Source organism: Hyla sarda, chromosome 7 (assembly GCF_029499605.1).
Source record: "Hyla sarda isolate aHylSar1 chromosome 7, aHylSar1.hap1, whole genome shotgun sequence".
Lineage (NCBI taxonomy): Eukaryota > Metazoa > Chordata > Amphibia > Anura > Hylidae > Hyla > Hyla sarda.
This window is the reverse complement of record NC_079195.1, coordinates 58,945,093-58,962,055: the sequence shown is the minus strand read 5'-3', so window position 1 is coordinate 58,962,055 and position 16,963 is coordinate 58,945,093. Positions and strand designations below refer to the sequence as shown.

The 16,963-nt window shown below is 45.0% G+C and overlaps 1 protein-coding gene across 1 annotated transcript in view; it reads left to right on the top strand.

Annotated features, from left to right (window-relative positions):
- The window catches only part of LOC130281673 (alpha-2-macroglobulin-like protein 1), a 181,047-nt gene that overhangs the window by 32,137 nt on the left and 131,947 nt on the right, over positions 1–16,963 (top strand). The window contains exons 2-3 of the mRNA XM_056529138.1: positions 14,849–15,032; positions 16,054–16,213. Of these exons, the coding sequence (XP_056385113.1) occupies positions 14,849–15,032; positions 16,054–16,213 (344 nt within the window). The remainder of the gene's footprint in view (positions 1–14,848; positions 15,033–16,053; positions 16,214–16,963) is intronic.

Below are 16,963 nucleotides of genomic sequence, written 5' to 3'. Positions count from 1 at the left end.
TCACATTATATAATAAATCCCCCCCACCCAACCCACACTATATAATAAATCCCCCCACCCCCCCACTATATAATAAATACCCCCAACACACACACACACACACACACATACACACACACTATATAATAAATCCCCCCCACCACACACACATACACACAATATAGTATAATCCCCCACCACACACACACACACACACTATATATAATCAAACTCCCAACCCCCACCACACACAACACACACATACACACACTATATAATAAATCCCCCCACCGACACACACACACACTATATAAAAAATCCCCACATCACACACACACACACACTATATAATAAATCCCCCCCCACACACATACACACAATATAATAAATCCCCCCCCCCCACACACACACACACACACCCACACACTATAATAAATCCCCCACCACCACACACACACAATACACACACTAATAATAAATCCCCCCCACCACACACACATACACAAAATAAATCCCCCACCACACATGCACACTATTAATAAATCCCCCCATCACACACATACACACACTATATAATAAAATCCCCCCCCACCACACACATAACACACACTACATAATAAATCCCCCCACCACACACACATACACACACTATATAATAAACCCCCACCACACACACACACACTATATAATAAATCCCCACCACACACACACACACACACACCACACACACACACACTAATAATACATCCCCCACCACCACACACATACACCACACTATAAAAATCCCCCCACCACCACACACATCACACACTATATAATAAATCCCCCACCCCACACACACACACATACTATATAATAAATCCCCCCACACACACACACACACACAATACACACACCATATAATTAATCCCCACCACCACACACACACTACACATACTTATAATAAATCCCCCCAACCACACACACACATACACACACTATATAATAAATCCCCCCCATCACACACATACACACACTATATAATAAATCCCCCCCCACACACACACACACTACATAATAAATCCCCCCCACCACACACACATACACACACTATATAATAAATCCCCCCACCACACACACACACACACACTATATAATAAATCCCCCCCACCACACACACATACACACACTATATGATAAATCCCCCCCACCACACACACACACACATACTATATAATAAATCCCCCCCCACCACACACACACACACACACACATACACACACTATATAATTAATCCCCACCACCCACACACACACATACACATACTATATAATAAATCCCCCCCACCACACACCACACACACACACACACTATATAATAAATCCCCCCCCATCACACACATACACACACTATATAATAAATCCCCGCCCCACACACCACACACACATATACACACACTACATAATAAATCAACCCCACCACACACATACACACACTATATAATAAATCCCCCCACCACACACACACACACTATATAATAAATCCCCCCCACCCACACACACACACACACTATATAATAAATCCCCTCCACCACACACATACACACACTATATAATAAATCCCCACCACACACACACACATACTATATAATAAATCCCCCCCACACACATACACACACCATATAATTAATCCCCACCACACACACACATACACATACTATATAATAAATCCCCCCACCACCACACACACATACACACACTATATAATAAATCCCCCCACCACACACACACATAAACACACATACACACTATATAATAAATCCCCCCCCCACCACACACACACACTACATAATAAATCCCCCCCCACCACACACACATACACACACTATATAATAAATGCCCCCCACCACACACACACACACACTATATAATAAATCCCCACCACCACACACACACACACACACACACACACACTATATAATAAATCCCCCCCACCACACACACATACACACACTATATAATAAATCCCCCCATCACACACATACACACACTATATAATAAATCCCCGCCCCACACACACACACACATATACACACACTACATAATAAATCAACCCCACCACACACATACACACACTATATAATAAATCCCCCCCACCACACACACACACACACCTATAATAAATCCCCTCCACCACACACATACACACACTATATATAAATCCCCACCACACACACACACATACTATATAATAAATCCCCCCCACACACATACACACACCATATAATTAATCCCCACCACACACACACATACACATACTATATAATAAATCCCCCCCACCACACACACACACATACACACACTATATAATAAATCCCCCCACCACCACACACACATAAACACACATACACACACTATATAATAAATCCCCCCCACCACACACACACACACATATACACACACTACATAATAAATCCCCCCCACCACACACACATACACACACTATATAATAAATGCCCCCACCACACACACACACACACTATATAATAAATCCCCCCCACCACACACACACACACACACACACACTATATAATAAATCCCCCCCACCACACACACATACACACACTATATAATAAATCCCCACCACACACACACACACACACATACTATATAATAAATCCCCCCCACCACACACACACACACACATACACACACTATATAATTAATCCCCACCACCACACACACACATACACATACTATATAATAAATCCCCCCCCCCCACCACACACACACACATACACACACTATATAATAAATCCCCCCCATCACACACATACACACACTATATAATAAATCCCCGCCCCACACACACATATACACACACTACATAATAAATCAACCCCACCACACACACATACACACACTATATAATAAATCCCCCCACCACACACACACACACTATATAATAAATCCCCCCCACCACACACACACACACACACACACACTACATAATAAATCCCCCCACCACACACACATACACACACTATATAATAAATGCCCCCACCACACACACACACACACTATATAATAAATCCCCCCCACCACACACACACACACACACACTATATAATAAATCCCCCCCACCACACACACATACACACACTATATAATAAATCCCCCCATCACACACATACACAAACTATATAATAAATCCCCGCCCCACACACACACACACATATACACACACTACATAATAAATCAACCCCACCACACACATACACACACTATATAATAAATCCCCCCACCACACACACACACTATATAATAAATCCCCCCCACCACACACACACACACACTATATAATAAATCCCCTCCACCACACACATACACACACTATTTAATAAATCCCCACCACACACACACACATACTATATAATAAATCCCCCCCACACACATACACACACCATATAATTAATCCCCACCACACACACACACATACACATACTATATAATAAATCCCCCCCCCACCACACACACACATACACACACTATATAATAAATCCCCCCACCACCACACACACATAAACACACATACACACACTATATAATAAATCCCCCCCACCACACACACACACACATATACACACACTACATAATAAATCCCCCCCACCACACACACATACACACACTTTATAATAAATGCCCCCACCACACACACACACACACTATATAATAAATCCCCCCCCACCACACACACACACACACACACACACTATATAATAAATCCCCACCACACACACACACACATACTATATAATAAATCCCCCCCACCACACACACACACACACACATACACACACTATATAATTAATCCCCACCACCACACACACACATACACATACTATATAATAAATCCCCCCCCACCACACACACACACATACACACACTATATAATAAATCCCCCCCATCACACACATACACACACTATATAATAAATCCCCCCCATCACACACATACACACACTATATAATAAATCCCCGACCCACACACACATATACACACACTACATAATAAATCAACCCCACCACACACACATACACACATACACACACTATATAATAAATCCCCCCACCACACACACACACACTATATAATAAATCCCCCCACCACACACACACACTATATAATAAATCCCCCCACCACACACACACACACACACACTATATAGTAAATCCCCTCCACCACACACATACACACACTATATAATAAATCCCCACCACACACACACACATACTATATAATAAATCCCCCCCCACACACACACACACATACACACACCATATAATTAATCCCCACCACACACACACACACACATACACACACTATATAATAAATCCCCACCACCACACACACACACACTATATAATAAATCCCCACCACCACACACACACATACACACACACATACACACACTATATAATAAATCCTCCCCCACCACACACACATAAACACACATACACACACTATATAATAAATCCCCCCCACCACACATACACACACACACACACACACACACATACACACACTATATAATAAATCCTCCCCCACCACACACACATAAACACACATACACACACTATATAATAAATCCCCCCCACCACACACACACACACACACACATACACACACTATATAATAAATCCTCCCCCACCACACACACATAAACACACACACACACTATATAATAAATCCCCTCCACCACACACATACACACACTATATAATAAATCCCCACCACACACACACATACTATATAATAAATCCCCCCCCCACACACACACACACATACACACACCATATAATTAATCCCCACCACACACACACACATACACATACTATATAATAGGGGTGTGAATCGCCAAGAATTTGGCGATTCGATTCGAATCGCGATACCAGTGTGGCGATTCGATATATCCCGATATATCGCGATACCGTCTAGGTGACGATACATCGCGATATATCGCGATATATCGCCCACCTGGGAGCATTCATAGATCCCAATAGACGCCGCTGTCAGCTTTGACAGCGGCGATCTAGTACTCCGGTGCTCACTTTTCTCATGTTATCCCGTCCGGGCTGCAAAATAAAATAAAACGCACTTTATCTTACCTGCCAACGAGCCCGCGGAGCTCCGGTACACTCCGGTACAGGTGTTCGGTCCCCGGGCTGTATTCTTCTTACTTCCTGTTAGTCCGGCACGTCACATGGAGCTTCAGCCTATCACCAGCGGAGGCGGGACATCGCTGCGGCCAGTGATAGGCTGAAGCTCCATGTGACGTGCCGGACTAACAGGAAGTAAGAAGAATACAGCCCGGGGACCGAACACCTGTACCGGAGCTCCGGGGGCTCGTTGGCAGGTAAGATAAAGTGCGTTTTATTTTGCAGCCTGGATAGGATAAAATGAGAAAAGTGCGCACCGGATACTCCTTTAATAGCCAGCCGCGGCGATTGCCACATGCTGGCTATTAGCGGTGGCCCCCGGCTACTGAAATCAGCCGGGGGTCGCATAGTACGGAGTGGGCACGAGTCGGAGCCCGCTCCATAGCCGTGTCAGATCCGGCCTGCCCGGCTCCACAAATGTGGAACTTTTATCTCCTGATGCCCGGGACATGACATGCTGTTCCGGGCGTCCGCAGATAAAAATTCCACATCCCTAAAAGAATCGATTCAAAAATATTTTGAATCGATTCTGTATCGGCAAATGAAAAATCGCGATTATCGCGAGAATCGATTTTTTCTTACATCCCTACTATATAATAAATCCCCCCCACCACACACACACACACATACACACACTATATAATAAATCCCCCCCATCACACACATACACACACTATATAATAAATCCCCACCACACACACACACATACTATATAATAAATCCCCCCCACACACATACACACACCATATAATTAATCCCCACCACACACACACATACACATACTATATAATAAATCCCCCCACCACACACACACATACACACACTATATAATAAATCCCCCCACCACCACACACACATAAACACACATACACACACTATATAATAAATCCCCCCCACCACATACACACACACATATACACACACTACATAATAAATCCCCCCCACCACACACACATACACACACTATATAATAAATGCCCCCACCACACACACACACACTATATAATAAATCCCCCCCACCACACACACACACACACACTATATAATAAATCCCCCCCACCACACACACATACACACACTATATAATAAATCCCCACCACACACACACACATACTATATAATAAATCCCCCCCACCACACACACACACACACACATACACACACTATATAATTAATCCCCACCACCACACACACACATACACATACTATATAATAAATCCCCCCCCACCACACACACACACATACACACACTATATAATAAATCCCCGCCCCACACACACATATACACACACTACATAATAAATCAACCCCACCACACACACATACACACACTATATAATAAATCCCCCCACCACACACACACACACTATATAATAAATCCCCCCACCACACACACACACTATATAATAAATCCCCCCCACCACACACACACACACACACACACTATATAATAAATCCCCCCACCACACACACACACACTATATAATAAATCCCCCCACCACACACACACTGTTACGCCGAGCGCTCCGGGTCCCCGCTCCTCCCCGGAGCGCTCGCTACACTTTCCTCACTGCAGCGCCCCGGTCGGTTCCACGGACCCGGGGCGCTGCGTTACCACCTCCGGCCGGGATGCGATTCGCGATGCGGGTAGCGCCCGCTCGCGATGCGCACCCCGGCTCCCGTACCTTACTCGCTCCCCGTCAGTTCTGTCCCGGCGCGCGCGGCCCCGCTCCCTAGGGCGCGCGCGCGCCGGGTCTTTGCGATTTAAAGGGCCACTGCACCGCTGATTGGTGCAGTGGTTCCAATTAGTGTTTACACCTGTGCACTTCCCTATATCACCTCACTTCCCCTTCACTCCCTCGCCGGATCTTGTTGCCCTAGTGCCAGTGAAAGCGTTCCTTGTGTGTTCCTTGCCTGTGATTCCAGACCTTCTGCCGTTGCCCCTGACTACGATCCTTGCTGCCTGCCCCGACCTTCTGCTACGTCCGACCTTGCTTCTGTCTACTCCCTTGTACCGCGCCTATCTTCAGCAGCCAGAGAGGTTGAGCCGTTGCTAGGGGATACGACCTGGTCACTACCGCCGCAGCAAGACCATCCCGCTTTGCGGCGGGCTCTGGTGAAAACCAGTAGTGACTTAGAACCGATCCTCTAGCACGGTCCACGCCAATCCCTCTCTGGCACAGAGGATCCACTACCTGCCAGCCGGCATCGTGACAGTAGATCCGGCCATGGATCCCGCTGAAGTTCCTCTGCCAGTTGTCGCTGACCTCACCACGGTGGTCGCCCAGCAGTCACAACAGATTGCGCAACAAGGCCAACAGCTGTCTCAACTGACTGTTATGCTACAACAGTTACTACCACAGCTCCAGCAGTCATCTCCTCCGCCAGCTCCTGTACCTCCTCCGCAGCGAGTGGCCGCTTCTGGAATACGACTATCCTTGCCGGATAAATTTGATGGGGACTCTAAGTTTTGCCGTGGCTTTCTTTCCCAATGTTCATTACACTTGGAGATGATGTCGGACCAGTTCCCCACTGAAAGGTCTAAGGTGGCTTTCGTAGTCAGCCTGCTGTCTGGAAAAGCCCTGGCTTGGGCCACACCGCTCTGGGACCGCAATGACCCCGTCACTGCCTCTGTACACTCCTTCTTCTCGGAAATTCGAAGTGTCTTTGAGGAACCTGCCCGAGCCTCTTCTGCTGAGACTGCCCTGTTGAACCTGGTCCAGGGTAATTCTTCCGTTGGCGAGTATGCCGTACAGTTCCGTACCCTTGCTTCAGAATTATCCTGGAATAATGAGGCACTCTGCGCGACCTTTAAAAAAGGCCTATCCAGCAACATTAAAGATGTTCTGGCCGCACGAGAAATCCCTGCTAACCTACATGAACTCATCCATCTTGCCACTCGCATTGACATGCGTTTTTCCGAACGGCGTCAGGAGCTCCGCCAGGATATGGACTCTGTTCGCACGAGGCGTTTCTTCTCCCCGGCTCCTCTCTCCTCTGGTCCCCTGCAATCTGTTCCTGTGCCTCCCGCCGTGGAGGCTATGCAGGTCGACCGGTCTCGCCTGACACCCCAAGAGAGGACACGACGCCGCATGGAGAATCTCTGCCTGTACTGTGCTAGTACCGAACACTTCCTGAAGGATTGTCCTATCCGTCCTCCCCGCCTGGAAAGACGTCCGCTGACTCCGCACAAAGGTGAGACAGTCCTTGATGTCTACTCTGCTTCTCCACGTCTTACTGTGCCTGTGCGGATGTCTGCCTCTGCCTTCTCCTTCTCTGCTGTGGCCTTCTTGGACTCTGGATCTGCAGGAAATTTCATCTTAGCCTCTCTCGTCAACAGGTTCAACATCCCGGTGACCAGTCTCGCCAGACCCCTCTACATCAATTGTGTAAACAATGAAAGATTGGACTGTACTATACGTTTCCGCACGGAGCCCCTTCTAATGTGCATCGGATCTCATCACGAGAGGATTGAACTGTTGGTCCTCCCCAATTGCACTTCTGAAATCCTTCTTGGACTTCCCTGGCTTCAACTCCATTCCCCAATCCTGGATTGGTCCACTGGGGAGATCAAGAGTTGGGGGCCCTCTTGTTCCAAGGACTGCTTAAAACCGGTTCCCAGTAAACCTTGCCGTGTCCCTGTGCTTCCTCATGTAACCGGTCTCCCTAAGGCCTATATGGACTTTGCGGACGTTTTTTGCAAAAAACAAGCTGAGACTCTACCTCCTCACAGGCCTTATGATTGTCCCATTGACCTCCTCCCGGGCACTACTCCACCCCGGGGCAGAATCTATCCTCTGTCCGTCCCAGAGACTCTTGCCATGTCTGAATACGTCCAAGAAAATTTAAAAAAGGGCTTTATCCGTAAATCCTCCTCTCCTGCCGGAGCCGGATTTTTCTTTGTGTCCAAAAAAGATGGCTCTCTACGTCCTTGCATTGACTACCGCGGTCTTAATAAAATCACGGTTAAGAACCGCTACCCCCTACCCCTCATCTCTGAACTCTTTGATCGTCTCCAAGGTGCCCATATTTTTACCAAACTGGACTTAAGAGGTGCTTATAATCTCATCCGCATCAGAGAGGGGGATGAATGGAAAACGGCATTTAACACCAGAGATGGACACTTTGAGTATCTGGTCATGCCCTTTGGTCTATGCAACGCCCCTGCCGTCTTCCAAGACTTTGTTAATGAAATTTTTCGTGATCTACTATACTCCTGTGTTGTTGTATATCTGGACGATATCCTGATTTTTTCTGCCAATCTTGAAGAACACCGCCAGCATGTCCGTATGGTTCTTCAGAGACTTCGTGATAATCAACTCTATGCCAAAATAGAGAAATGTCTGTTTGAATGCCAATCTCTTCCTTTTCTAGGATACTTGGTCTCTGGCCAGGGACTACAAATGGACCCAGATAAACTCTCTGCCGTCTTAGATTGGCCACGCCCCTCCGGACTCCGTGCCATCCAACGTTTTTTGGGGTTCGCCAATTATTACAGGCAATTTATTCCACATTTTTCTACCATTGTGGCTCCTATTGTGGCTTTAACAAAAAAAAATGCCGATCCCAAGTCTTGGCCTCCTCAAGCGGAAGACGCCTTTAAACGACTCAAGTCTGCCTTTTCTTCGGCTCCCGTGCTCTCCAGACCTGACCCATCTAAACCCTTCCTATTGGAGGTTGATGCCTCCTCAGTGGGAGCTGGAGCTGTCCTTCTACAAAAAAACTCTTCCGGGCATGCTGTTACTTGTGGTTTTTTTTCCAGGACCTTCTCTCCGGCGGAGAGGAACTACTCCATCGGGGATCGAGAGCTTCTAGCCATTAAATTAGCACTTGAGGAATGGAGGCATCTGCTGGAGGGATCAAGATTTCCAGTTATTATTTACACCGATCACAAGAACCTCTCCTACCTCCAGTCTGCCCAACGGCTGAATCCTCGTCAGGCCAGGTGGTCTCTGTTCTTTGCCCGATTTAATTTTGAAATTCACTTTCGGCCTGCTGATAAAAACATTAGGGCCGATGCTCTCTCTCGTTCCTCAGATGCCTCTGAAATTGAACTCTCTCCTCAACACATCATTCCTCCTGACTGCCTGATTTCCACTTCTCCAGCCTCCATCAGGCAACTCCTCCAGGAAAGACCTTTGTTTCTCCACGCCAACGCCTTGGGATCCTCAAATGGGGTCACTCCTCCCATCTCGCAGGTCATGCGGGCATCAAGAAATCTGTGCAACTCATCTCTCGCTTCTATTGGTGGCCGACTCTAGAGACTGATGTGGTGGACTTTGTGCGAGCCTGCACTATCTGTGCCCGGGATAAGACTCCTCGCCAGAAGCCCGCTGGTTTTCTTCATCCTCTACCTGTCCCCGAACAACCTTGGTCTCTGATTGGTATGGATTTTATTACTGACTTACCCCCATCCCATGGCAACACTGTTATTTGGGTGGTCGTTGATCGATTCTCCAAAATGGCACATTTCATCCCTCTTCCTGGTCTTCCTTCAGCGCCTCAGTTGGCTAAACAATTTTTTGTACACATTTTTCGTCTTCACGGGTTGCCTACACAGATCGTCTCGGATAGAGGCGTCCAATTTGTGTCTAAATTCTGGAGGGCTCTCTGTAAACAACTCAAGATTAAATTAAATTTTTCTTCTGCATACCATCCTCAATCCAATGGACAAGTAGAGAGAATTAACCAGATCTTGGGTGACTATTTACGACATTTTGTTTCCTCCCGCCAGGATGACTGGGCAGATCTTCTACCTTGGGCCGAATTCTCGTATAATTTCAGAATCTCTGAATCTTCCTCCAAATCTCCGTTTTTCGTGGTGTACGGCCGTCACCCTCTTCCCCCCCTCCCTACCCCCTTGCCCTCTGGTCTGCCCGCTGTGGATGAAATTTCTCGTGATCTTTCCACCATATGGAAAGAGACCCAAAATTCTCTCTTACAGGCTTCTTCTCGCATGAAGAGATTCGCAGATAAGAAAAGAAGAGCTCCTCCCATTTTTTCCCCTGGAGACAAGGTATGGCTCTCCGCTAAATATGTCCGTTTCCGTGTCCCGAGCTATAAGTTGGGACCACGCTATCTTGGTCCTTTTAAAGTTTTGTGTCAAATTAATCCTGTCTCTTACAAACTTCTTCTTCCTCCTTCTCTTCGTATCCCTAATGCCTTTCACGTCTCTCTTCTTAAACCTCTCATCCTCAACCGTTTTTCTCCTAAATCTGTTCCTCCCACTCCTGTTTCCGGCTCCTCGGACATCTTCTCTGTCAAAGAGATTTTGGCCTCTAAAAAGGTCAGGGGAAGAACTTTTTTTTTAGTGGATTGGGAGGGTTGTGGTCCAGAAGAGAGGTCCTGGGAACCTGAGGACAATATCCTGGACAAAAGTCTGATCCTCAGGTTCTCAGGCCCCAAGAAGAGGGGGAGACCCAAGGGGGGGGGTACTGTTACGCCGAGCGCTCCGGGTCCCCGCTCCTCCCCGGAGCGCTCGCTACACTTTCCTCACTGCAGCGCCCCGGTCGGTTCCACGGACCCGGGGCGCTGCGTTACCACCTCCGGCCGGGATGCGATTCGCGATGCGGGTAGCGCCCGCTCGCGATGCGCACCCCGGCTCCCGTACCTTACTCGCTCCCCGTCAGTTCTGTCCCGGCGCGCGCGGCCCCGCTCCCTAGGGCGCGCGCGCGCCGGGTCTTTGCGATTTAAAGGGCCACTGCACCGCTGATTGGTGCAGTGGTTCCAATTAGTGTTTACACCTGTGCACTTCCCTATATCACCTCACTTCCCCTTCACTCCCTCGCCGGATCTTGTTGCCCTAGTGCCAGTGAAAGCGTTCCTTGTGTGTTCCTTGCCTGTGATTCCAGACCTTCTGCCGTTGCCCCTGACTACGATCCTTGCTGCCTGCCCCGACCTTCTGCTACGTCCGACCTTGCTTCTGTCTACTCCCTTGTACCGCGCCTATCTTCAGCAGCCAGAGAGGTTGAGCCGTTGCTAGGGGATACGACCTGGTCACTACCGCCGCAGCAAGACCATCCCGCTTTGCGGCGGGCTCTGGTGAAAACCAGTAGTGACTTAGAACCGATCCTCTAGCACGGTCCACGCCAATCCCTCTCTGGCACAGAGGATCCACTACCTGCCAGCCGGCATCGTGACACACACACTATATAATAAATCCCCCCCCCCACACACACACACACACACACACACTATATAATAAATCCCCTCCACCACACACATACACACACTATATAATAAATCCCCACCACACACACACACATACTATATAATAAATCCCCCCCCCCACACACACACACATACACATACTATATAATAAATCCCCACCACACACACACACACACACATACACATACTATATAATAAATCCCCCCACCACACACACACACACACACACACACACACACTATATAATAAATCCCCACCACCACACACACATACACACACTATATAATAAATCCCCACCACCACACACACACACACTATATAATAAATCCCCATCACACACACACACATACACATACTATATAATAAATCCCCCCCCCACCACACACACACACACACACACATACACACACTATATAATAAATCCCCCCCACCACACACACACATACTATATAATAAATCCCCTCCACCACACACATACACACACTATATAATAAATCCCCACCACACACACACACATACTATATAATAAATCCCCCCCCACACACACACACATACACACACCATATAATTAATCCCCACCACACACACACACATACACATACTATATAATAAATCCCCCCCCCACCACACACACACACACATACACACACTATATAATAAATCCCCCCCATCACACACATACACACTATATAATAAATCCCCACCACACACACACACATACTATATAATAAATCCCCCCCACACACACACACACATACACACACCATATAATTAATCCCCACCACACACACACACACACTATATAATAAATCCCCTCCACCACACACATACACACACTATATAATAAATCCCCACCACACACACACACATACTATATAATAAATCCCCCCCACACACACACACACATACACACACCATATAATTAATCCCCACCACACACACACACACATACACATACTATATAATAAATCCCCCCCCCACCACACACACACACACATACACACACTATATAATAAATCCCCCCACCACACACACACACATACACACACTATATAATAAATCCCCACCACCACACACACACACACACTATATAATAAATCCCCACCACCACACACACACATACACGCCACTGCTTGTCATCTTGATCTTGATAGGCTTGGCTCACACATAGTTCAGGCTTCAAAACCCCATTGTCTACTTACACATAATGTAGTAGAGCTAAATCATATGTCCTATGTATATGCTGATACAATTATATTAATTTAGTTTATGATACAAAGTTATATACTTGTTCTGTATAACTGGAGCATGGGCCTGAATAGATTCCTAGCCAAAATGTTATATTTGACATACTATCAGATGCATGTGGGGAATATAATTTACACTGGCCTATTTCCATAGATAAGAGGTCATGAGTTGGTGCTGAAATCTTGCTTAGTGGCCAAAATTCTCCCACACAAGTTTATTGTCCTCAGATTTCTCCATACACAGGCTGGGGTGTATTGGGAAAGAGCTGGAATAGGATTGGCTAGGGGATGATTTATTCTCCTCCTTTACCTCTGAACATTATAAAAGAAAGGCTGTTTTGGAGACTTAGTGGAGGTGACGTGTGATCCAACATGTGGCTTCTCTTTGTCCCCGTGTTCCTAGCAATCTTCAGCTCATCGCTTACATCCGCATCAGAACCGTAAGATCCAGATTATGGTTATTTTTTAATGCAAGTTAATATTTTCTCAAAAAAAGTGTAAATATGTTCCAGTAATATTATACCTGAAATAACTAGATTGGGGATGCAAAAAATAGATTTATGGATGTTATGTTGGAAGGTACTCTTGGAAAGTATTGATTCTCCATGAGGAGATTCTACTTCGATATTCTTTAGGGGTGCCGTATGCTCAGTAGAAAAAAAAAAACTTGAGAAGTTATGTCATTTCCGTATCTTCCATTGACTTTAATTCGAGTTGTGCAAACGGCGTTGCCCTGCAGGCTACTCAGCTTATGTAACTCCTGGAAGTAAGGAGATTGGACAACCTCTTTATAGAAACATTCAAATTATAAAAATAAACAGGAGATATGTTTTTCCCCACTCCTTGTCAGTCTGCAGGATTTCTACATGTTCCTGAACAGACTTGTAGAAATCCTACAAAGAACACAGGGGTTAATATTCTATTGATCTGTATAATTTTAGCTGGAGAAGAACAAAACAGTGGGCTTACCATTCTTTTTGTCCTACTTAAGGCTGTGCAGAGGGGAGAGGCTCCTGCTGCAGTCAGTTATCTTACAGCCAGACACAGGACAGTGAGGAGGAGGGGTCATGGCTGATCTCCTGGGACAGGCAGAGAAGGATTCTTTATATATGTCTCAGTTTTATTTCCAATGTGAGACAAAAAGTGAATAAATGAAAGGGGACAATGTTCAGTGTCAAGTCAGTAATACATACAAATTTTTTTTTTTACATTATTTTAGTTTATAATAGTTCTTATTTTTTATGTGCCCTTACAGCCATTATGTGATCACAGTTCCTGCACACTTCAAGGAGGGGACCGAAGGGAAAGCCTGTGTAACCTTTCTTGATCTGAAGGGGCCGACTGACATTAAAATAGAGCTGAAGCATGAGGAACAAGTTCGCATTGTGACTGAACAGAAAATAACCGCTCACGATCATTCTGAGTGCTATGCCTTCCAGGTCTGTATACGTTTCCCAAGTAAGATTGTGCCAATGGTGACGATGTACAATACATAAACGGTTTCTTTTAATGGGTTCCCTGGATAAACTTTATTATATTTAAATGTCTTCACCTACTGTGGTATCCCAGCGGGTGCAGGCAGTGCTGGAATGGCACCGGCGAGGAATGAACAGCAGATAAATACCTAATGTATTATACAAATCATTGGGAATATTTATATGTCTATAAATAATTGGTATAAAAATCACATTCCAATGTCAGAACATCTCTTTCTCCTTCTTTGCTGATATGTAATGCTGCCAGCCTGTAGCAGCTGCAGTGTGTGTTATGTAGTCTGGTACCCCAGTTGCTGTGAACATTATAATAATAAACATCAGATTGTTCAGATCTTTTAGGAAAGCGTGAAGTTTAATATTAATCTATCACATAAAGTAAGGTCTCCATTACCTCTGCAGAACCTCTTTTTGAGGAGATTCCTGTTAATGATGATTTGTATGAAACTCCCTCACTCTTTTCAAAAAGAAAATCTGCAGCAGCTTAGGTGTTTATTACAAGGAATTATGTAACTCATACTGTAAAGTATAAAAAATATTACATGTAATCTTTTCATAGGGTGAAACTTGTGAAAATTTAGATTCATATAATGTATAGTAAAGGATACATTATGTTCTGTATAAACACTTCAGGGGATAAAAGTCTTTCTTGGTAATGTGATGGACACATGGGTGCAGGGCACGTTGTAGAGCTCTGATATCTGTACGAGCCGTCCTCTTGTGTGTCCATCACATGACCAGGACAGAGTACAATCTCCTGGAAATAATCAGTGATGGTTCCTAATGAATTACTGCAAGAAGAGGTTAGGAACTGTGAGAAAATAGTATAAAACACAGTGTATGGTAAAGTGATATACAGTTCCATAATGCAAAGAGTAGAACTTTCCAGAAACTAGGATACCTTTGTAAGGCATGGTTGGCAAAGACAAGAAATTATTGACAAAAACATATTTCTAATTTTCATTAGGTCCCACAAAACAAAGATGATCATTCCTGGTTCTTACATGTATCTGCACATGGAGAAAACATCAATGTGGATGAAAGCAAGAAAATTACTATCCTAAAAGCAGGAGATGATGTGTGCATCATTCAGACTGATAAGTCAACTTACAAGCCGGGTGATATAGGTAAGGTGAAGGCAATTAGTAAAGTCTAAAATGGTCAAAAAGGGTAGTGGGTTATAAAATTTTCTTTTAAACATATATATATATATATATATATATATATATATATATATATATATATATGTTGAATTATAGTGAGTTGGACACTATAATGGAAGGGCACTATAAAAGGGGTGGTTCACTTGGATTTAATAGGACCCTTAATGATAAGGTGATCCTAGGGTATTCTGCTATATGACCTCAAATGATGAGCTCTAACCTGTAAAGAAAAAGTGTGAGAGAGATAGAGAGATACATTTTCGAAACCAGCTGGCCATACATCAGTTTAAAGGGGTACTCCGGTAGAAAACTTTTTTTTTTTTTTAAATCAACTCATGCCAGAAAGTTAAACAGATTTGTAAATTACTTCTATTAAAAAAATCATAATCCTTCTAGTACCTATTAGCGGCTGTATTCTACAGAGGAAATTCTTTTATTTTTGGATTTCTTTTCTGTCACGACCACAGTACTCTGACACCTCTGTCCATGTCAGGAACTGTCCAGAGCAGGAGAAAATCCCCATAGCAAACATATGCTGCTCTGGACAGTTCCTAAAATGGACTGAGATGTCAGCAGAGAGCACTGTGGTTGTGACAAAAGAAATCCAAAAATAAAAGAATTTCCTCTGTAGTATACAGCAGCTGAACAGTACTGGAAGTATTAATAATTTTTAATAGAAGTAATTTACAAATCTGTTTAACTTTCTGGCACCAG